The following is a 24,495-nucleotide window of genomic DNA, read 5'->3' as shown; positions in this document are numbered from 1 at the left end:
ACCATTTTCTCCCCACCGCCAAGCCTGGTGCAGAATGAGCACCCAGTAAATGTTTACTAACTGGGTGAACGAACGGATGCTTGACAGGAGTCTAACAACAGCCGAGTTAGACAGACAGTGTCAGTCCTATGTAAGTCACTGAGAAAAACTCACGATAAACACAAGCTTGAGAGGTAAGAGCGTTAACTACTTAGCCCTGGTATTCCGGAGTCTGTGGTGTGGTCATCAAGTCAAAAAGGGCTGCCGAGGGTCTGCTCTGGAGTGGAAATACCCACTCAAATTGCAGCTCTGCTACTAGTGATACAGGAGTAAGATATGGACACATTTAAGTGCCTAAGCCCTCTGACCTGTCAAATGGAGGTGGGAATAGGGCCACCCCTGCTGGGGCCGTTGTGATGACTTGAATGCAACAAAGGGCCACCACATGGCGAGTGACAAAGGCAAGTCCCGTTTTTTGGAAGTTAATTAAGGAAACAAGATGGGCCTCTCCAGCTAGTGATTCGAAGTTCCAGAGATATGTTCCCACAGAGACGCCTTCTAGCTCTGCTTGAAGTCTGGGACTAGGAGGCAGCCAGTGTCTGCGACAAAGGAAGTTCTGCCCTAGGAACTCCAGGTCAGCCAGTGACCGTGTTCTTAGTCACTGGAGGCCAGGCCAAGGGAATCCAGTCCCCGGGGCTCCCTACAGCTATCCACTCTGACGACAGGGCCGCTGCCTGAGACAAGGCTGACCAGTGAATTACTGCCCAGCTTGCTCCCCTCTCTCCACTAGGGACCTTGAAAAAGGTAGAAAGTTAAGCTAGCTGGGAGGTGGGGCAGAGCAGCGAAGACAATAGTCAACTGTATAATATCCTACTCCGCATTAATGCAGGAGTCTTTCTGTGAGGTTTTTCTTTACCATAAAGCACTTAAAAGTTTCTAGTTCACAATAAGCACTAAATGAATGTTATGATCAGCCCTGTATAATTCATGTATAATTCAAACCCTTTCCCTACCTCAGTGTCTTACTTCCTCCCATATTCCCTATTTTCCACTTTAATGGCATTTCCAGTTCTCCCAAATGTTAGTGATCACTGAAGCACTTTGCAAAAGGAATCTTACATTTCTGCCAACTTCCAAGATGAAATAAGACAAAAAAAAGATCTTATTCGGAACAACCATAATTTAAATGGGCATGCAGATAGAGATATAGGCTTATTTACTTTCAAGTCCCAAAGAAATTTAAATGGCAGGAAGGAGGAGAAAACAGTGGTTGTAATTAGGCACTTCTATAAGCATGAGGAGGTCTCTGCCTGAAAGCGCAGATATTCCTGAAGCTAAGCAAATAGTGAGTCCCCGCTCCACTCACAACAAGCCACCTGCAACCCTCACTTTTCAGGGTGAACTTGAGTAACTTGAAAGAGTCTGAATTAATTGGTTTAACATGCATAGGATAGTAAGGACTAGTATGTGTATATCATAATTCTCTGCTCAATTTAGGAGACATCTTAAGTTTGGAAGTTAAAACCTTTATAAGCAGAAACAGTCTTCTTACACTGTTATTTCTGGACCAGCCATATGGCTTTTATCTCAACGTTACTGTTTGAACAAATGAAAGCAATGACTCTTCTGGAGCCCAGTATTATGTAGAAATGCCTCCTATTTTATGGAACTTTCTATTTTTCTATGTTTCCATTTCTTTAACAATGCATAAAATTGGTTTAGTATCTTCAAAATGTTATACTTTTGGTATCCATCAATAGCTGTTTTTACAGTTTCTAGAAACTGTTCACATAGTTGAGAAATAAAAACATACAACATACATATGGAGGCTTTATTTTAGTTTTCAAATAATAGCAACCTAATTAGATTTAAAAAATCACTTTCTAGGCAATGTTGGCTCATCACAAAATTAGGAGGAAAAACCCCCTGAAAACAGAATATCACTTCATGAAATTCTTATGGTTATAAAAACAAACTAAACGAGACTCGCCGCCAACTGAAGCACAATCAAAACCCTCTGCTTTGGACCCTTAGCAATACATTCACTTACCAGTCTCCTCTTTGTTTTCTGAAATGTCAAATAATTTTGACCCAAAATTTCTGTACAAAGGAAACTGCACAGAACTCCCCTGCACTTGATTTGAATGAGCCACTGAAGGAGGGAAGACTACAGTACTGAATACGATGGACACTATTAGAGAAAATGATACCTGAAGGATACAGATCATTAGCATCTAGCAAATTCCTACTGAGCCAAATTGCCTGCAAAAACAGGAGATTTCTAACAAGTACCTATCTGGTTTTTCACACCATTTTATTTCAAAAGTGTTTTATGAGAATCTGCTCCCATCTGGTTCAGATTTAACAATGTATCCCCCACACCCTGTTCCTTTTTAGGCTCCAAAACAGAGGTCCCCAATGTCACACGAATGTGGCAGGTTGCACTGCATCAACTAACTTCTTTGGCTCCCTTTCCTCCTCTTGTAGTTAAGGTGAATCTGAGCTGTTTGCAGTTGAGCCATCTCCCCTCACAAGTGACAAAAGGGCCCAAGTACATTAACTCATACAATAAAAAGACTGGAGGGCATCTCAGGGATGCACCAGGCAGGGGAGCAGGGCAGCTCCCTCCTACCCAGCTCCTCATGACAGCTGACGCTCTCATCTGATGAGGCGTCAGAGGCTCCCAGGAAGGACGAGAGCGGCCATGCTTCTCACCGACTTTACTCCCATGGCTTACATGGTGCCCTCTGCCAGCACTGTCATTACCATGGGTGAACTTTTATATCAACATATTTGTCAGGAAGCTATGCACAAAGCACACAAACTAACATTCTCCAACATGAAGGACTTGTACATATATTCCTTAAAGAACCTCAAAATATTTATAGAGAAAAAATGATCACACTTATAGTTCTGTGGCATATATATATGTGTATATATGATTATATGATCATACACTTAAAACTGTTATAATTATCTTTATTGCCTGAGATTTAGAAACAAAACTATTAATACTAATTTCTATTCTATTATACCTAATAGGAAACATGATTTAATCCAGAGAATATTAAAATTTGTGTAATAACACCTTTTATTATAATTGGGTTCTACTCTATCATGTATTATGCTTAATTGACCTTATAGTTATAATCATATGTACGTTTATACCAACTCAAAGTTTGATAAACAGTGCTAGCTGTCCCTATAGATAAAAAACTGTAAAAGTTAACTCAAATGCCCCAAATGAATATCAGTATTTCTTTTCAATTGTATATGGAATTACATATATGAAATAATTTAATGGGTATAAGAGAAAAAACTACAGAAATGCAAAATGTTTTCTTTTGGGCCAAATGTACTAATAAATCAAATTGGCATAAGAAATGTGATTTGCTCTACACTGTAACTGCTAATGTTTAACAGCAGTCCTATAAACTATTGCTTACCTGCCCCTTTCAACCGCTAAGGCATCCAGTTCATCAAAGAAAATAATGGAAGGAGCCACGGCCCGCGCTTTGCGGAAGATCTGGTGGGAAGAGAGTCATGTTAGCTCAAGGTCAGCAAACTCCAATGTCGTTGGTTTTAGTCTGACCTGCTGAGAACTGAACCTACTATGCACACGACAATCGGCCCAATAAACACACACTGCACTCAGCCGAGACAGGAGCGTGCGCCCAGAGGTCCGCCCACAGGCAGGGGGCACCGCGGGCGAGCAGTCTCAGTCTCCGCTCACACCCCAGCTCCGCTGCGTTAGCGGCTGTGCGACCTTCAGCGGTAACTTTACTGCTCTGACTTTCAAGTTCCACACCTTTCAAATGCGGACAGTGATAAATGCTAGCCTCAGAAGACTGTTTTAAGAACTGAATAAAAATATAAGGCAAAGCATTTAGCACAATGTCTAAAACATAGTAAAAGCTCAGTAAATGATAGGTATTAACTATCATAAACACATGTTTAAAAGAAAAACCATAAGTGTGTAAAACTGACCATAGCTTAGCTTATAAAACACAGTCAAACCTCACTGTCTTGGTTCTCAACCAAGTTGTTCCAGGAAAAAACGTCTCAGTTGTCCAACAAAACTCCAACCCCTTCATGCCGATACCTGTGTGACCAGTCACACGTCTCTCAGGTGACAAACCAAGGAGATTTGGTTTTCAAATAAATCGCTCTTGGACAGTTTTCCGGAACAAATTAAGTTTGAGAATTCAAAAGCCATACCCTTCGTTCACCTCACTGAAGACTTTATGGGAAAGGAACAGTCGATGTACAGCCAGGACAAAAAGGAAAAAAAAAAAAAGGCCAAAACTTGGGAGACCACAGGCTGGTTAGACCAGAAGTCAGTCAGACTATGAACGTCGGAGACCGGCCAGATGGCCACAAGGGTGACAGGTGGAAACAGGCTAGAAAAGGCATAGGAGGAGCAGGTGCGAACAGGTTGTTACCTGTGACCTAGGCACCCATTTTCTTGTCCCAAGTATAAAAATGCAAAACAGTTACTAAGACAGTAGAATTAAGAAACATCATCTTTTTTATTTTAATCAATGATGGTGCTATCACTATTAATTAATATTTTTATACAATCACCATCATCTACATGTTAAAGGGAAAAAAAAGTAAATTAAATTTTTTCTCAGATGGAAAGAAAGTATTCCAATCTCTAATACTCAGGTATTTCACAAATGCAGAGCACCCACTCCACTGCTATTTGTGGGCTCTTGTCCCTGCTGAGCTTCTCTGTGAGACAGGCCCCGCTCTGCCTGGGAAAGCCGAGCCTGGGGTCAGCCTGCTGCAGGGCCCTGACCCCAGCCCCTGATCTTACGGGAACCGAGCACGTGTAGCCTCTGCAGTATGGAGCAGCCGCGAGTCAGGCACGGGCTTTAGAGTGTGGGGGTGGGAGGAAATGCACTAAGTCCCCAGGCAAAGGTAAAAGAAGTAAAATAGGAAAGTACAGAGGAATTTCATATACTAAGCTTATTTGATTTAAAGGACTACCTAGTTTAAAAAATTTAAATATCACTCTGAGATCACATGTTCTTTGTAAGTATAAACATGTCCATTTTTTAAATGAAATGCCGGTACTTGTTTAAAAAATCTTCAGTAAAACTAAAAGGTGGTTAATACTATGAGGCTTAAAAACAAAGTATTACAGATGATCAAAATTGCATTTTTAAATAACAAAATAATATTTGCCTAAAGAAAAAACATGCCACTAGACTTTGAATTTGGAAATTTAAAAATCTGTAACCCAAAGCAACGGGGAACCCACACAGAGGACCTACGCGCGGCTCTCGGGCAGAGCTGCCCTGAGGGGTCATCTTACCTCTCTGACGGCTCTTTCGGACTCACCCACGTACTTGCTCATCAGCTCAGGCCCCTGCGTGAGAAAGAAACAGTTGCTCAGTCCCAGGAAAGAGGCACTAAATAAGAAAGGGGGAGGGATCTGCTTTTAATTAAACTAGTTCCTCCACATGCTTATTTTCACTGGGTGCTGTTTGTGCCTCAAAAATTAAAGCTATTTCACGTTCCGAAAACTGCACACCAACACAAGGCGAGGCTGTGACCGCACACGTCTCGTTCACCTGCCCGCCCACCGCCCATGCGTTCACTCTGCATCAGGCACGCTGCTGCGCACTGAGGACGGAGCCGCTTGGCCTGGAGGACCAGCACGCGCGAGCCACTCCTGCTCTGAGTGGGTCCCTGTGTTAGGGTCGAAGTCCACTAGATCAGCAGATCACAGGATATTAAAAAAAAGAAAAAAAAGAAGAAAAGAAAACCCTGCCTGAGAGCCGCAACTCGGCCCCTCAGATACTGGTCTGAAGGTGGTCCTTGACGCAGGCGTCCTTGCCAGCGGCGCGAACGCTCTCACCGCACTCACTGCTCTTCCCAGCACCTGGCTTCCGCTGACACTCTTCCCCACACAACTCCAAGTCCACCAGATGGCATGTGTGTTGTGTGTGTGTGTGCGTGTGTTCGTCTTTCACCAAACACCTTACTTTGAACAAGGTCGTGTCCTATCCTGTGCACATCATGGGTCCAGACAGTAAGGAGGTGCACCTAGGCACTGGCTTGAGTACATCCTACACGATTTTCATCAATTAAAAAAAAAAAGCAGCAGAATGGAAACTAATGCCGCACATCGGTCGAGGTGATCTTTAGTTTCAGTTAAGACCCCATTTCACAAAGGTAATTATCATATGGTGTGACACGTACGAGGACAAAGACATGCACAGATGCCACTGAAACACAGAAGAGGAACTGCTTAAAGCCGAGAACACTCCTGAAGAGAGTAAGATTTCAGGTGAGCCCTCAGCTGACTTATTCTGTACCTTCAAAAACAGGAAACACATCAAGACTCAGGAAGAAACTGAAGAGACCTCTGATGCACCAAACAGATGACGAAAGTGCACCTGGACTGTAGAGAAGCACTGAAGGTCTTTCTTCAGAGCTCCCCGACTTCTCAATGATACACAAGACAACAAGCCTGCGCAGAGCAGACTGGCAGCAGTCAGAGGGGAGGCTGGGGGCCGGGTGAGGAGGGTGAAGGGATTAAGCAAAGAGAAAAAAGGAAGACTCACAGACCCTGACCACAGCTGGGTGACGGCCAGAGGGAAGGGGTTGGCCAAGCAGATAAAGGAGGGGTTAAATGGTGATGGAAGGAGACTTGACTTGGGGTGGTGAATGCACAGCACAATATGCAGAGGATGTATTTTTGAATTGAATACCTGAAACTTGTATGACTTTATTAACCAATGTCACCCCAATAAATTCAATAAAAAAATAACTTGGAAAATAATAAGCCTATGGTAAAATTGGTTTCATTACACATCAAACTGATCAAAACATTAAGAAAAAAAATAAAGGACAGTTAAAAACAATTTTAAAATATACAGTAATGTTTAAGATGACCAGTGACAAGAACTTCTACTTTAATGTACAAGAATATTACTGAAGCACTGTTCACAACAAAAACCTGAAAAAAAAACTAAAAATTGATTAATACAAAAATGTGTAAACTGTAGTGTCCTCATAAATCGGAGAACAATACTGTCAAACTGTGAATGAAAGGCTGGACTCAGGAGGCAGCTAGAAGCAGAAAGACCAGCGAGAAAGCTGTTAGGCAAATGCACTGCCTTACACATTTATAAACAAGAGTCAGAGTTCTTAACGTTTTGCTGAATTATTTAAGGTCATGGAAAAGTTGGACTTTTCCTGATTAAGATTATTATCGCATGGTTTCACTTTGCGTGATCATTTTTACAGTCCTGCACTGCAGTGCAAAACACGGTCTGCCTGTTCGTAATCTGTAATAGAGAGGCAAATGAACAAAGAGGTGCGATTCGTTTTCATATGACACATGGCACTTTTCCCCAAAGGGGACTCTGCATGAAGTTGAGAAACTGAACAATAAAACAAGAATCAGAGCCCACTCAAGAAATAAGCTTTAGATAATTAGGAGAATGGGTTTTTGCCAGGCAGGGGTTTGAAGGACGCTGGAGAGGGGGAGCGTGAGGAGGAAGGGGTAAGAAATGTTTATGCAGAATTTATTCCTTTTAGGGTGACTTAATTAGACAAGTGTGGCCTGATGATAATCAGAAAGGAAATTACTGGTGTCTGTGTTGTCTGTATTATAATTATTATCATCCCAACTCTGTATGAACTGTTACTGTTCTTTTAACAACTCTCCGTAAAAGTCTAGGGCATGATATGAAAAAGCAATCTAGTAAAGATATTTCTTTAGGTAGGCAATATGGCCAATGCCTTTATTCTCTTTCTAATTATCTGGCTTAACTGAAGGCAAGCAGTCAGCAAATCTGGAGAAATGATAAAAAAGAACATGATTTGGACATCAGTGCTGGGAAGTATGAGGTTATGACCCTTCATAATCTCAGAGGACACAATCAATAGCCGGCTAGTGATAACAGGAAGATCAATATGTGTTAAATGTCTGATATACAGGCAAGCAGACATGCTATTTCGGTGAAGATGGAGAAATACAGTGTACAGCCTCAACCAGTGAAGGGCTGTTCCTCTCCTACACAGAGGTGGGCTACAGGAAACTTGTGGAGAAGAAACAATGCTTTTTCTCCAAAAACAAAGCAGAAGAAAATGAACATTTGAAAATCTAACCTAAGAATTGAGCACCGTGAAGAAAGTCTGGGTTGGAATAACTGACATTCTACTCACAAGCAGTGATGAAGTACTTCGGGAGGGACCCTGAGGACCATGTGACTTTGTACAGAACCACACACATACTGACAGATGCCACCCGGGTGATGGCCTGCAAAATGCAACCCCAGAAGCTGAAGTGGTATGTGACATGGGTCCAGAATTCTCTAGAAAGCCCAAGCAGTATCAACTAAGGAAGGGTAGTTTGAGCTTGAAGTTCCAATTGCCAAAAATCACTGTTTTCTGGTACACAGAGTTGCATAAAATTAAATTTACTTTCAAAAATATATACTATATTTTATTCTAACACTAACAAAACTTAAGGGAATCTAAGATGGGCTACTACACTTTTTTGTTCAATTTGCAATCAAATATACATACAATCCTTAAACACAGAAGCAAGCAGCAGCTGGAGTCAGGTAACATTATAAACACTCGCTACCGGCTCGGTATCTGTTATTCTGCTTTAGTGCTAACAACAGTCCCCGGAGGTAGATGTTCTCACTATTCCAGCTTGACAGAACGAAACAGGAGAGGTGAAAAAGCTAAGCAACTTGCACAAAGTCACACGGCTTAGTAAACAGCAGAGCTGGGACTGGAGTGTCTTCACCACTCACCACACCTGACTGAGACAGCATCACGTGAGCTGGTCAGAGGAAGGTGTCAGAGGAGGGCGGTGGGAGCCGTGGAGCCTAACCCACCGCAACTGACCCCGGGGGCAGCGAACAGCTGGTGGGGAGAGACGCGGGCAGTCCTGGAGAGGTGAAGTGGCAGAAATGACGGTAGGGATGCAGGGCTCTGGTCCCCGGACTACTACTTCTTCTAAAAACTATGATGTCCTGTTTTTGCCAAGGCCTTAAAAAAGGGGAAATGTCCCCTTAATACTTTATTACACAGTCCCAGCAATTCAAATTCAAGGGCGTTGGTGGGAGCAGACTGTGGGGCAAGGGCGAATTCTAACCCTCCGTGAACAGCTGCCACCATGGGTACGTATGTATCCCACCTTTGCTCCCAGGTTATTTAACTCTTCAAAGAAGTAATACACAAATTCCAAACAGATCAGGGCAATAAGGTCACTTCTCTTCTGATTTTACCTACCAGGCAACCATGGGGTGTTGGTCTTGCCACACCACAGGCCCCACAAGCCGCACTGATAAAGGTGATCAAGAAAAAATGCCAAAGGCAGAGCCATGAACTGGCTTAGTGGAGGCGGCATCACTGGCACGTTTCCACGGCCGGTACCAAGCGCGCAAGTTCCTGAAGCAACAGGAACCACATGAATGCGTGCAGGCGGAAGATCTGCCCGGCTGCTGAATCCAGTGCGAACTAAACCCACCTTTTACTGTCTCATTACTTTACACCGTATCAGTCACAAATTCAAGGGTAACACTCCCACCTCATGTTCTCGCCATGCTGCCCCTTTAACCTACTGGGTCTCTTCCAGTCTTCCCGAGGGCATTTTAAATGTGTCTGATACCTGCCTGTTGCTCTTGGCCATGACAATTCAAATCAAGGTTTTATAAGTTCTAAAATGTCTAGGGAAGGCCCGTTAACCTAAGTGTTAACTATGGTTAAATGTTATGGAATACGCTCATAAAAACCGAAACTCACATGAGATAGAATTTCATATATGTAATGTAAGTAAAGGATCTTGAAAATTAATAAAAAGAACAGCATTAGTGCATACAGAAGGCCATTTCGGGAAAGCACTTTAAAGAGTCTGGAAACAGGCATTAAATACCAGGCCCTGGGTCAGTAAAAACCATGAAAAGCAATGAAGGCTAGCAGGGAAGGGAAGAGAATTCAAGCTGCTCCTCCCAAAAGTATAATACAAGCCTTCCCGAAAATGCATTCATTCAGAAGAAAGAGCGCGCTTACCCTGAGGACGCCATGCTGACTACGTGCAAGCCGGCGGGGAGTGTCCATGTGCACGTGCCCACGACAACCCCTCAGTGTCTCGCTCCATCTCCCCTACTAGCTACAGCGCAGAACCTTAAACACTGGGTCTCAACTTCCACGCTGGCATCTCTAGAAAGGACCCTTCTCTTGCGCCACACATCCATAGAGACAATGGCCTTGGGGACCTATCTGCCACATTGTTTTAAAGGTATTTCAAACTCCACACGTCTAAATCCCAGTTCAGTACCTGCTTCTCCACCTCCAGCCTGCTTCCTTGTCTCCCAAGCTCACTCTTCCCACAATTACGGTATTTCTACCTGGCAGTCACTGGAAGTAAATATTTTAATCACCTTTGATTTCTCCCTTTGTTTCTCAATTCTCATGCAATTAATTGTCAAGATTCTAAATGTTACCCATTTCCCTATATCGTCTGTTTGGGCAAGTGTCTGCCTCACTACATTATGGGTGGACAGACAGCAGGGAGCTACCTAATGCATCTTTGCTTACCATGGACAGTGCCTAACAACACACAGAAGGTGCTTAATGTATAACTGGGAGTTACTGTTGCAATTTAAAAGTTGACAAATATTTTTAAAGTGCTATAGACATAAAACTGTAATATTTATTTCAACTCTAATTAAATTCCATTAAAAAGAGATTGAAAAGAGAGAAGAACCAATCTCTCAGCTAGAATCTATGAATAAAAAATTAAACCAATCCAGTAATAAATTTTTATTCTGCTATTAAGTAAACTTCTTAGAAGTCTAACAGCATTCTTCCCTTTCTAAATTTCTCTAGGTCTTCTTACATTCCAATTGCTAAAGGTTTTGTTACTATAGCTCATATTATTGTCATTTTTTACTTTTAGCCAGATGTTACAGAATATTGTCACATCAACACATCTTTTTCACACAGCAGTTTCATCAACTGATATAAGCCAACCTCAAAAAAATTTATTAACATAGTTTTTAACATACCATATCTCAACTTTAACACGTCAGCTCATACAGTGTACAAAGAATGCCAAATGTAAGTAAATCCAGTCTAACTTCTACAGAGCTTTATGGTAGTGACAACGGCACATTAACTATTCTGTTTGTCCCAATAATAATAGGTTATTATTCCCTAACAGTCACTCAGTGATAAAACTAAGGATATGTCTTTATTCAGTGTCAATGCTAAAAACTGCCAATTTAAGTATATGTGGCACATTAGACAACATTATTCAGGCTTTAGATGAACCCAAATGGCAACAAACCTACAGAAGGAACAGAAAGAGTTAAGGTCCACAAAAGGCACAAAACTGAACATAGTTCCTGGTTGAGGCCCTAAATTAGAAGCTGTACCCAAGGTGAAAGAAAAAATAACCAAAACTCTAAAAGAAAGTGTTCTTTAGAATGCTGGGGTCTGGGTCTGGGTCTGGGGCCAGAACCAACACACACCTTCACAGGCTCCAGCTGAGGACGGCAACGAAACAGGCAGGCTCAGGGCAGTCCAAGCCCCGGCTCCTCAGCCAGCTTCCTCCCAGGGCTGTTCTCAGTAACTGTCCACTATCACCACAAAGGAGGACGAAGGACAGGAAAGGCCTCCTGCAACGTCCTCTCCGAGGAACCGACAATCTTCCACATGGCCCCCCTTCCCTGCATCTCCCTCCTCCTATGCGGTGCAGGCCACAATCTGAGCTGGTCTCCAACTTCAGTTACAGTCCCTGAATGTCTGTCATATGCCTGGATCCATGGTACTGACTTTAAAACTCTTTGATTTAATTAATCGAATATTATAGAGGGTGGGGGAAAGTTTAAGATTTACAGAAGAACTGAGCAGAGAGTATAAAGAATTCCCATACGCCCACCCCCTCTCTCAATGCACACTACATTTTCGCATTATTAATATCATATATTAGTATGGTACATTTATTACAATTAATAAACCAATATCGATGCATTATTATTAACTAAATTCCACAGTTCATTCAGATTTCCTTAGTTTTTATCTAATGTCTTTTTTCTGCTCCAGGATCTCATCCAGAAAACCCTAACATTATATTTAGCTGTCATGCTTTCTTGGTCTCCACTTGGCTGTGAGCTTCTCCTACTTTATTATTTTGATGATCTTGACAGCGGCGTGACTACTGGTCAGGTATTTTATTAACTGTCTTCCAATTTGGGTCTGCCTGATGTTTTTCTTGTGGCTGAACACAAACTCTGAGTTTGTGATCAGCCTGACCAATCGTGGAAGACGCCGACCTTAATCCCTGGCTAACGTGGGAGCTGCCAGGTCCCTTCATCAGAACACAGCTCTCCTCACTCCGGTTTCCACACTGAATTCTTTGGTTGGAAGAAAGTCCTAACTAAATGCTGCCCCACACGTAAGGAGTTGAGGTAGTGATATCCTCCAAAATATATCACCTACCTTTTTAATATAATACCCTCAAAAAGCCTATATCAATGAAAAAACTGAGACTTAGAGAGCTTGCTTAAGGTCACACAGCTACAATTTTGAACTCGAGTTAGGACTCAAACCAAAGCCAGCGGAACCCCAGCTTCATGCCCTTCTCACTGCAGCACACCCGGCGTCAAGGGCAGCAGCCAGACACCAGCAGGTCAGTTTCAACCACTAGCCTTTTTCCAAGCACTTCTATTCTATTCATCAGGTTCCTGTTTCTTTCTTATTAACTCAGCCAACTCCCACTCCAAAGCCGTGCTATTTTTCTCATTTTCTTGGTCCTAGAGAAACAAAATTTTATTTTTACTGGGTTCCAGGAACATCTGTCTTTCCAGTTCTCTAGAGTTGCCCTGTGGAAACGGCCTGAACTGCCTTCACCAGTAACTTCATGCAATTAATGAAAGAAATTTTATTTTAAAAAAGAAAAATGAAAGATTTTATAATACAGTGGGTTCAGAGCTCAAGCAAGCTCTAGAGTCAGAAAGTCCTGAGATCAACTTTTAGTTCTATCACCACCACTTTGACCTTGGAAAAGTCACTTTACCTTTCCTAAGCATCATTATTTATTTGTAATCCTAGAAACCAATCTTAAAGCTTTCAGGATATATAAGAGGTATTTATGCAGTTTTCTGTGCGACGTCTTCAAAACAGAAGCTCTTTGATTTATAGATTAGCCTCCCAACAAAAGCTTTAAGATGAACTTGGAACTTACCAAGTTCAGATTGTCTTGTACCTGTCATAACAGAATGATAGGGGATCTGGTTAAATAAAGAAGAGCAATTACTTTATATTGTGCACTGCCTTAAATAAAACAGATTTTCCTGAAAATACACTGTACTGTATCTTGTATAATTCCTCTCTGAAACTGGCATCAGAAGAAAATTTCCCTCAAAAGAGGACACACTAAACTCATTGCATTCTTGTCCTCAGCAATGCAGCTGACAAAAGTCTCCCTGAAAGTCCCCGTCAGAGGCCACCCCCCCCAGAGCCAGTAACAGTCGTTCATAAAGGAAAGCAGCCCCGCCATCCCAGGGTAATTCATCTACTGCAGCACTCCAGACCCAAGCAAGGGAGAAGCAGAGAGGACACTTCAACTGGAAAATATTTTGGTGTAACTGACCCAGATGACAAACTAAACTTAAGCATATGTCAAGTGCTCCAGTCTGCACAAAACATGTACACACACCAGAGGACGTGAAGAGCCCGCACAGCTGGCCAAGGTGACGTCCTCACTCTGAGTAGAGTGTTTATCTTTTAGTCGCTGTTTAGAAAAGATGCACAGAGGAAGCTAGAAAGTACTTCCATAAACTCAGCCAAAAATGTTTAAAGTCTTTCAATCCTTTATCTTGGGAATTAAAGGAAATTAATAAACCCCGTGAAAGTGTCAGGGAGCTCCTCCTGTCAATATATCTAAGTTACTTGTTATCCAACTGGCTAAAAAAAATCCTTGTGTCTAATTACTTATTTCTCATTACTTTCAAAATGTGTAAGACTCATTTCAAAAATCTCAAACTTAATTATAATACTGAAAACCCTTAGTAAACAAACATATATGTTGGAACCAAAATGTAACTTTTTCCTTGTGGAAGGATAAAAGTAGAAATGACACACTATCAATTCCCAACTTTGGTTGACTTCATCCCTCATATGTAAACTGTATGACAAAGTAACTTAAACTGTCCTCACAAGATCAGACCAAGATGAAAGGACCAATGAAAATGCAAAGAAAAGCAAATTAGTTTTTCATGTTTCATCCAGCTTTTATTTTGAAAAAATTTAAAAATATAGGAAAGTTGAATATAATGGTAAAATGAACACCCACTGTTCATTAAATATATTCTCCACCCAAGTTCAAAAATAATACCATGAAACTACAATAAATTCTACAGTGAATAAAAATCTGTATTAAATAAAAATTAGTAAGTAGGGTGTGATAATCTCTGAGCAAGTAGGAATGCAAATTACTAAGAAAATTTCTTAACATCACTTATCCTTTGTGCGTGTGTGACCTGAAGAAATTAAAAACTTAATTAAAAAGCTGAACATGGCGTGGCCAGGTAGCTCAGTTTGTTAGTCATCCTGATACCCCAAAGATACATGTTCCATCCCTTGTCAGGGCACATGGAAGAATCAACCAATGAATGGATAGATAAGTGGAACAACCATTCAATGTTTCTCTCTCAAATCAATCAATGAATAAAATCTGGGGGAATGGTTATTTTACATGAACAGTGTCCAAGATAAACCTTTCAAAGAACCTTCTGAATCATTTTCTCATATTGAAAAAAGACAAAAGTGAAACTATCTGATTTATGAAAAGTTTCATATTCAAAAATGGTAATAAATATATTTTTAACTAATCCCAGGATAAGCCACAGAGCAGTCCTGGCAGCATCTTAAACTGTTATCTTGGGTCATGAAAAGTGAGGTGCTAGTTTGTAAGAAAATATGTCATCTTCCTAGAGATTCAAGTGCAAATATTATGACCCAAGTCTCAAATAAAGTCCAAATTTCTAGTTAGACAGGAAAAAATCAAAGTGCTTCACACACAGCTGAGATATGACAAGGTAGGCAGAGAACAATGGGGATGACAGTCAAGAGTAGAAAACACCAGTAAAATGGCCCCGTCCATGATCACAAGGTAAGAGGACAGCAACCAAAGAAAGATCACATGATTCTGGAACTTTCAAAATCGTTCATTACTCCAACATTAAAAACTGTGGCTGTGACTCAGAGTAGCTGATCATCGTGAACATGAGCTCCTCCCCAAACCTTCACGGTCCAGCATCTTCCACAAAAATGAAGGTAATAGAAAATATGCAAACAGCAGGGACTGGGGAGATACTGATGCTGAAGAAGTAAATAGGTTAGACATATCTAAATATCACGCCACAAGAATTTGTAAGGAGTAAAAAACTGACACGCTACTCTGAAATAAGTTTTATGCTTTCAAGCTGCCAAGGATTTCTTTTATTGTTGTAAGATAGAAAATGTATTTTGTTATTTAAAAAAGCCTCTGGTAATATCAAAACATTATCATGTACTTCTTGTGAAATGAATTTGGTATTTAACATATTTAAATACATATATTTGTGGTAAAGTTCACAGAAATGGATTTAAGGTTTTATGTATGTACATTCAGTAATAGGCTATAATTGTGTTCCATAGAAATTAATTACAAAAATTACTATCTATTCCTAAAGTAAACTTAAAACAACATATCAAATAGGATTATCCATCCAAAGTAATAGGGCAGGGCAGTGAACAAATAAAATGTATGTGTGTGTGTGTACTTCAGAGTATAAACAATGTACGTATACTCTCTGACTGCAAAAGTTTAAGGAATTTAGCTTTACCATATAGTATCTGACTTCTTTGAAAACTCTATGTATGTAAATATTAAATACACAATCCTATTTATACCCTGGCTGGTTTGGCTCAGTGGATTGAGCGTCGGCCTGCGAGCTAAGTGTCGCTGGTTCGATCTTCCAGTCAGGGCACATCAGAGAAGGAAAACTCTGATTCCAAAATACCTCCGCTGCCTTGCGGCATACCTCTTCAGGGGAAAGGCTAAGGGAGTAAACCCCGACAGAAAATCCGGAGCCGGAGTCCCTAAGGCGGTTTGACGTTGTAGTCAACACCGGCAACTCCTGCGGCGCACCTGAAGCCAAGCTGTATTGACTCCGTCTTTCCCTTGGATCCTTCAGCTGCGAAGAGAGGGGGGGTCTGCTGCATGGGCAACAGCAGACCCTCCATATCACCCTGCCCAGGCTCTGTAGCTTCAGCTTCACTGGAGAGGACACTCCAGCGTCATCGCAAGATGTCGATTCAACACGGGAGGAGACAGATACCGTGTCACTCCCGAGTCGGACTGCACAGCCATTCTCGGCAGTGCAGATAGACTCTTAAGAAGCTACACCATCGTCTCTCGAGACGGACGGCTGCCGACCCGAATCCTATTTATTTACAATTGAGTCTTGGTTAAACAATAGTGACCAGTTCAATTAAAAAATGTAAAAACTACTGGTTTCTATTATACACAAGTGTAAAAATAGTGAGAATCAAGAAACGAAATAACGCAGTCCTCTGCTGCCCACCTGCCATGCTGATGACACACCGCCTCGTGTTACACTGCCACCAACCTCAAGTGGAAGCCAGCTGCTCCTTAAGCTGCCTTCTCGTGTTTTCTGAAGGGCGGGAATTACAGGATAGGTGCTAGGGGATGGTAAAGACAGTAGCAATTTAAAAATTTAACACCATACCTTTATGGCAAGGAAATTCAGTCCACTTTCATTGGCCAAAGCCTTTGCGATCATCGTTTTAGAGCACCCAGGGGGCCCGTAGAGAAGAACCCCTTTAGGTGGCTGAACACCCATTCGGACGAAAGACTCTGGGTGCTTCAAGGGCCACTCCACAGCCTGTTTCAATTTCAGTTTGATATTTTCCAGTCCTCCTATATCTGACCAGGATACCTGCAAAACAAAGCATTTTCTAAACATAAGTTTGCCAGGACAAGAAGAGAACTTAAAAAAAAAAAATCAACAAAAGAAATTCAAGACAGGGAACAAAATCATGTAAAAATCAGGAAGATCCTAAAAAGAAATTCCAACATTATCAAGATTAATTAAAAGCACATAAAATGTAACCTGCATACTACAGAAATACTAAAGAACAAAATGCGCATGCTTGCAAGTCTTATAGAAACTACTGTTTAAATGACTGAACACTGTTATATCTATCTTCTATTCCGGATGGCTTTAAAAACCAGGTTTCATCTGTCTGAAAATGGTTTGAATCAGTGACCCAAGGTCTCATCTATATATATAATTTCTTCTTTTTCTTTTTTAGCAAATACCTGCATATATATTTCTGTAGGTCCTTATGTGACACACAATCTTTTCGGTGTTTTGGACAGTAATGAAATAGTCTCAAAATTCTGTTCCTTTTTCTCAACTGTGAAATACTCCCCAAACAAGACAGCTCTTTACATATTATTTACTTAATAAATATGCATTAAGAACTACATAGCAGATAATTAGGAAACAGAAAAATAAAACCTGAATCCAGACTTTAAAGACTTTACTACCAGCAGCATGTACATGAGAATCGTGGTACAATGGAAAGGGTCCTAAGCACAAAAACAAAGAAACAGAGAAGGCCTCTGGGAGCTCCCAGGAAGAAAAGGTTCCTTCCAGCAAGAAGGCAAATCTGAAATCCGACTCTTGCAGCACGGATGAGATGTGGAAAGTGAGAACAGGGAAATGGTCAGACAGAGGCCAAAATATGAGGAGGACTCAGAAGGAAGCGTGACAAAAATGAGAGAAACAACCGAGGGAGAGAAGTAAAATCAGAACAGTAAGGTGAGGCCACGCAGAAGTCAAGGGCTGGGAGGCCAGATGGAGGAGTTCAAGTGTCTCTTTATCCGCTTAGGAACTCTCGGAAGGGTTTAATCTAGAAAAGCGGTGTGGTCTGACCTGGGCGTCAGGAAGACTGCCTGACGAGATGCATCGGAGGGGAGTGCAGGGAGACCAATTATGAGCAGGTCACAAGCCTCCTTACCAAGAAACGAGCGTGAATGGGGGTGAGCGCGCAGACAGTGAAGACCCATCAGAAAGAGCGCAGGTCTACAGTGGGGGCTCTGAGGGTGGGGTAATGAAGAGGGAGAATTTAAAGGTGACGATGTCAAGACAGACTGACAGAATGTGGCCCACAGAAAAATAACCTTCAGGAGGGAAAATAAACGATGCAGGATGGCAATATTCAGAAGATAAACACTGAGCAGGCGAAATGCAAGCGTCACGAAGAGACCAGAGATCTCCGCACACAAACAACAGAGTCCACGGGACCCACTGAAATGGCCAACCGAGAGGAGGGAAGCGGGTGTTGGGCACCACCCACATTTAAGAGACAAGAAGAAATGAAGAGGATGCAAAGGCAGAAAACAATCTACAAATCCAAAGGGGGGGGCGGGGTCATTTGTTTCTTTGTTAATATCAAGAAAAGATTACTTTTCCCAAATGAACCTGCATGGTTTTTTGGCCATTTTTCTTTAGCCCACAGACCCAGGAGAAGGTTGTATTCCCAACCATAATCTTGAGATCAATTATTTTCTTCTAAATTGCTTTCCTGGGTTTAAGAAATAAGATTCCTGAATTAAAAGGCATTTTTTGGTCTCTTGATGCACAATACCAATTTGCTATCCCAGCCGCTTCATCCATTTTAGCAAGAATTAATTAGATTTGGAGAGGTGGTGGAAAAGAAAATGGACTCAAGGGCATCAGCCAGGACTCAGACTTTGGGCAACTGTGTAACTGAGAGTTATCTTAAAAGAAAAAGAAAAAAAAAACATGTTTGGAAATTAAGGAATTCACTTCCAACTATCTTCTATGTGCTGGACTTGTCCTAGGGACTATAAAGGTACAAGGATGAGTGAGATGATAATTCTCAAAATTTTGTCATCTAGAGAGGAACAAGAAAAGTATCCTAAAAGACTCAGTCTTTGTCTAAACACATAAAATATGTCTTCACACAAATTACTACAAAAACTACTAAAAATATAGTTCCCAAATATGTGAGATGGTGAGGACAAGATTTGGAAATTGTTGCATATATGTAGGACATGTCAAGGTGTTAGAACATGAAAATAACAGCAGCAATTCCCACCTCATATGATTATAAAGATAACTGATATACATAAGTACAGCCTATAAAAAAAAGTAAAAGGGCAATATAAGAATTATCTGTTTCCCCAACACCTCCAAGTAAGCATTAATATTTTGATGTAGTATTTTCCAACCTTTCAAATACATGCACATGCATGTATCTGTGTTTTTTCAATGAAATCATAATATATTCTCAATTTTATATTCATACAATCCCCAGGATTATTGTGAAAATTGAACAGTACACTATTAAATCAGCTACACTTAGCCAGGGACACAGTACCTACTTAATAAACACAAGGTATTAGTTTATTTATCAGAGAAGGAAAACTCTGACTCCAAAAAACCTCCGCTGCCTTGCGGCATACCTCTTCAGGGGAAAGGCTAAGGGAGTAAACCCCGACAGAAAATCCGGAGCCGGAGTCCCTAAGGCGGTTTGACGTTGTAGTCAACACCGGCAACTCCTGCGGCGCACCTGAAGCCAAGCTGTATTGACTCCGTCTTTCCCTTGGACCCTTCAGCTGCGAAGAGAGGGGGGGTCTGCTGCATGGGCAACAGCAGACCCTCCATATCACCCTGCCCAGGCTCTGTAGCTTCAGCTTCACTGGAGAGGACACTCCAGCGTCATCGTAAGATGTCGATTCAACACGGGAGGAGACAGATACCGTGTCACTCCCGAGTTGGACTGCACAGCCATTCTCGGCGGTGCAGATAGACTCTTAAGAAGCTACACCATCGTCTCTCCAGACGGACGGCTGCCGACGATTAGTTTATTTAACGGTCTGAGACACAGTTAGAATAAGTAGTTATATTCGAAAGGACTAGCGACAGGCAAAAGATAAAAGATCAAACCATCACATTTGTTGTTCATGAGCAATATTTAATGACCATAATTTTTCTATTCTTGTTCTGTCTGATCATTACATTTCTTAAACTAAAGGCAAACAAATTTTAAACTTTAATTCAGCACCTGAGTGCCAAATAAATGATGTCTCTCTATAGCTAAAGACATGAATTCAGAAATGAATATAAATCATCTCAAGGAGCTAACAACTGCACCGAAGAGTCTTAAAACACAGAAGGTCATGGGGAAAGGTAGTCTGTAAGAGAATAAACACCAGCACAAAATCATAAAATCCTAGAACTAGGACAAGAATTCAAAAACTAGTTAGTTACTACCCCATCTTCAGTCAGTATTTCATCTTTCAACTCCTCTCATCTTTCAACAAATAGTATTTTATGCTCTTCTAAATTATAAAAATATTCTGCAACTCTCTCTTTACTCATGTTACACTATATCATAACCGCCACATTATTCCTACAATCTAGCCTCAACTCACTGCTGATACTAGCTGGGTCCTTTCTTCCTTATTCTGTCACGAGGAGAATAGCGGACAGCTGCTCACATGTGGCTTTGTGACTCTGAATTAGTGACAAAGTCAGAAGTGAAAGGACAGCTGTCAAACAAGCACAGACAGAGCAGTGAGACACGCTTCCCAAAGGGAATGGCCCCCACCCCACCGCCTCACTAAACTTCTTCCAGTACTTCCTGGACAAAAATCTAGCCTCACCCCCCAAAAAACTTAAACTACACACCCAGACGATCAGGCTGAGAAAGACAACAAACAGAACCACCTGTGTGGCCACACTCCAAGGGGACGAGATGGAATCGGTGGCCTGGGCTGCAGGCACTGGGAGAGAACCGCTGTGCGGGAGAGACTCAGTAGCCCCAGAGGCTGACGGTGTCTTCATGCATCTGTGAGTACTCTTGTTTGCTAGGTGCCAAGTTTTGCACTGCCAGGGGCAAAAATTCTTTTGAAAGTGCTATTTTTATAGAAACTATTGCAACGAAGAATACTTTTCATTTTGTTCTTTCAGGCTAACGAGCCCCAACATTAAGGACAAGGAGCCAGGCGGCGGTAGCAAGTAGGTTGGCACCTGTTCCAAACTCTCTGTGGGCCATACACTGGTACATTTATTTTGTTTTGAAACCATAAACATATCAAATTACTACAGATACTACATAATTCAGAAAGAAAGAAGTTGAGAACACCCAACCTCCAAGATCCAAAAGGAAAAAGAAAAAGAGATTTCTAGATGTTTCTTTAATGGAGAAAAGAAAAAGCAAAATTAGGAAACAGTAGTGTTCAAAATGTATTCTCAGACCTAAGTGAAAATAAGTGAAAGCCTTTAGCTTTCTATTGTGAAAAAACAAGTATTTCCCCATGTGCTTTAAAAACATATTATTCTATGGAGATTTATTTGAAGAACAAATCCAAGTTCCAGTTCTATTACAAGGCCATAAACCATCTACAGCCCCCCTCCCCCACTGATTAAAAATAAAAATTTCATTCAAAATGCCAACCCCAATGACATGAGGACTCTGAAAAGTCCAGGCAAGGGGTGGGTCGTGAGGCAAGCGAAGGCGAAAACCTGGAGCGGCGCCCTGCACGCAGGGTGGGAGGAGTCGAGTGTCCCGGGTTTTTTGTCCTTGTCTTTTCTCTCTGGACTCAGCTGTCCCCTCTGCCTGTTTCACTTCCACTTTGCATAAGCAAGTTCAGGTTCAAAATATCTAACAATTTAATAGATAACAGAACAAAGGGAACTAAAAAAGTAGATGAGAAAGAATGTAAGAAACTGTACACCAAAACTTTGCCACTAATTAAAATTGCCACTGATCTGGGTGACCTTGTTCTTTAGTAAATCATATTAAGCACCTCAATGAAATATTATAAAAACCCTGGGAGCCAGATGTTCCTCTAAGTCCTAATTCGTAAGGGAAAACATTAAGATACAGAAGAAAGTAATTATTCAAGTAGAAAAATACATATGTCCCCCAAAACATGGAAAACATGATCAACTTAAAGATAAATATTTCATGATCAGTTTAATGACTATACTGAAACCTGAATTTAATTTCTAAATTATTACTACATTCTGATCGCACTTCAGTAAGCTTATTCTGAGCTGTCAATGCATGAAGTCAAACCTTACCTACATATACATTATTAACTAAGGGAACCTCCCTTAGGTCACAAAACTTTATACCTTAATCCAACTCAAAAATGGGTAACCATTTCCAAAATGAGCTTTTAAAAAATTACTTTTGCCAGATGAACAAGTACAGAAAAAAATCTCACATTAAAAAAATGGAAATATTATTTACACAATGGAATACTATGCAGCAGAAAGAAAGAACTCCTGCCATTTGCGACAACATGGATGGAACTAGAGAGAACTATGCTTAGTGAAATAAGCCAGGCAAAGAAAGAAAAATACTGTATGATCTCACCTAATACAGGAGACTAATGAACAACACAAATGAACTAAATAGAACAAGGAGCAGAATAGCAGTCAATAGGGGGGAGGGGGAAAAGGGGGGTTAGTAAGGGAAGGGTTTAGTCAAGGAACGTGTATAAATGACTCATGGACGTGGACAAGGAGGAGGGATATGATTGCGGGAGAAGGGGTGGGCTGGGTGGGGGGGAGCAATGGGGGAAAAATGGGACAACTGTAATTGAAAAACCAAATAAAAATTCTATATAGAAAAAATATATATATTAAACAAAAAAAGCACTTCTCATTTCAAAAAGAAATAAACTCACATCATAAAAATGATATGAAGTTTCACCTAAAAAATTCTTCACATTTCACTAAAATATTTTACATTTTCCTAATTTACTAAATAACTTCAATTATTTAACTGTGAGCAGCAGGAAACGCTTTATTTAAGAAAACTGCTTAGTAGCTCCTGCCATCCTTACTATGGCACAGCAGAGCGGGGAACAGATAAAGGAATGGGGGTGAAGGAAAGGAAGCACACAGCAACAGAGGAAAGATACGGGGCCTTCTACGGAGGAGCCCCACTCCCAAGTGCTTATAAGCAACACGTTTCCCAAGTGAATTTTAAATCAGTCATATGTAATACATGACTGAAATAAATCATATAAAAGGCCTAGAAAAAATGATTACAATAGTAAAAATGTTTAAATCGATTTTGCAGATTATTCTCTTCTGGGGTTTGTGACATGCATGAAGGGTCGTCACATGAAAGGGCTCTTTGTTATCAAGTGGGTACCACCAGGACCTCCCAACGCAGTGCCTCCCTCGTGTATTACAAATGCTCAAGGTTTGGTAAAGGGATCAGTGAACCGGCAGACATCTACTTCTCTGTAATTATCTTAGAAATAAAGCAGCGGAAGGGCAGAAATGGCAGGGGGACAGCCTGGTAGGAGAGTTAGGAATATAACACCATGTGTGGTCCCAACTAGTGAAAAGTGCCGCCAACATGAGCAAATGTACAAGGACAGACACATCCCTTGTGTGACATTGCCTAGCCCAGATCTGTCCAAATAATTGGGTCATAAATTCAAACACTTTCCTCTGATCTCCTCTGATGGTCGGCTGACAGTAAATGCTTGCATATATGGAAAGAAAAACCCTCTCCTGCCAAGACTGGCCTAAGCAAGGCTCCGCGTTTTTGTTAAATAGGAGCCAACACACGTAGGCAAATTCCTCAGCAGCTCGGTTCCCACGTGGCGCAAACACCAGCGCGGGCCAGAGGGCCAGCGTGCTGGGCAAAAAGGATGCTGCAGACGTCCGGCTGGAGGGCAGAGAAGTCTGAGGAAGAGCCTGACAAAGAGCAAAGGAGATGTCAGAAAACAATCCTACAGCAGAGCCATAAAAATGGTCAGTATTTAGACAGAGAACAAAAGACTTTCCCTTGTAATTACACTTGTCCCTGGATGCTAAACGTGCTACCCATAGTAGCCAGGGGTATGAATGTGGCGGGAGGGGGCCAGCCTGCGAGGCAGGCCTGAAAGACGAGGCCACAGGAAAACCCCAGAGGAAGAAGCTGTCTCGAGAACTTAGCCATTTATCATACGCGTACACCGAGCCCAATGAGAAAGGTCACGCAAGTCTCAGAGAACTGTGCAAGCCTACGCGGCAGGCTGCCGAGCAAGCACTCCCTATCCCGGGGTAAGTTATCTAGCTTTTACCTTTGATAGCTTCTGATAAGCACGGGGCTTCGTGTATCACAGGTGTCAACAAAAGACCAGGCTCCTGCAGGTGCAGTCGATAGAGGTTTCAACACCAAACCCTGTTCATTTACTCGTTTCCTGACTCACGCAAATACGTCGTCTCCCTGCCAAAGGCTGCTGTGCTTGGGCGCCCGGCTGGGCTCTCGGCAGACAGCAGAGGGCAGAGAACGAGGGACAGAGTGCACACGACTGACGTCCTCTGCCCTGTGCAGCTTACGGCTGGAGGAACAGGCACGTATTAAATGAATAATTACTATGTAGTTAAGTTAAAAACTAGGAAGAATGCTGGACAGTGCAAGAGC

The 24,495-nt window shown here is 41.6% G+C and overlaps 1 protein-coding gene across 2 annotated transcripts in view; it reads right to left on the bottom strand.

Annotated features, from left to right (window-relative positions):
• Positions 1-24,495, bottom strand: part of AFG2A (AAA ATPase AFG2A) — a 179,886-nt gene that overhangs the window by 119,046 nt on the left and 36,345 nt on the right. Inside the window, exons 12-14 of one of the 2 annotated variants that reach the window (XM_090288766.1) lie at positions 16,752-16,961; positions 5,300-5,353; positions 3,426-3,505 (exon numbers count right to left, since the gene is read on the bottom strand). In XM_090288766.1, coding sequence (XP_090144892.1) covers positions 3,426-3,505; positions 5,300-5,353; positions 16,752-16,961 — 344 coding nt within the window. Of the gene's footprint in view, positions 1-3,425; positions 3,506-5,299; positions 5,354-16,739; positions 16,962-24,495 lie in introns of those variants that run through there. The other variant, XM_090288767.1, reaches the window with a different exon arrangement.

Source organism: Furipterus horrens, unplaced genomic scaffold, assembly GCF_987537825.1.
Source record: "Furipterus horrens unplaced genomic scaffold, mFurHor1.1.pri manual_scaffold_10, whole genome shotgun sequence".
Taxonomy (NCBI): domain Eukaryota; kingdom Metazoa; phylum Chordata; class Mammalia; order Chiroptera; family Furipteridae; genus Furipterus; species Furipterus horrens.
Note: the sequence above shows the minus strand (reverse complement) of the source record. Positions and strands in the feature narration are given on the sequence as shown.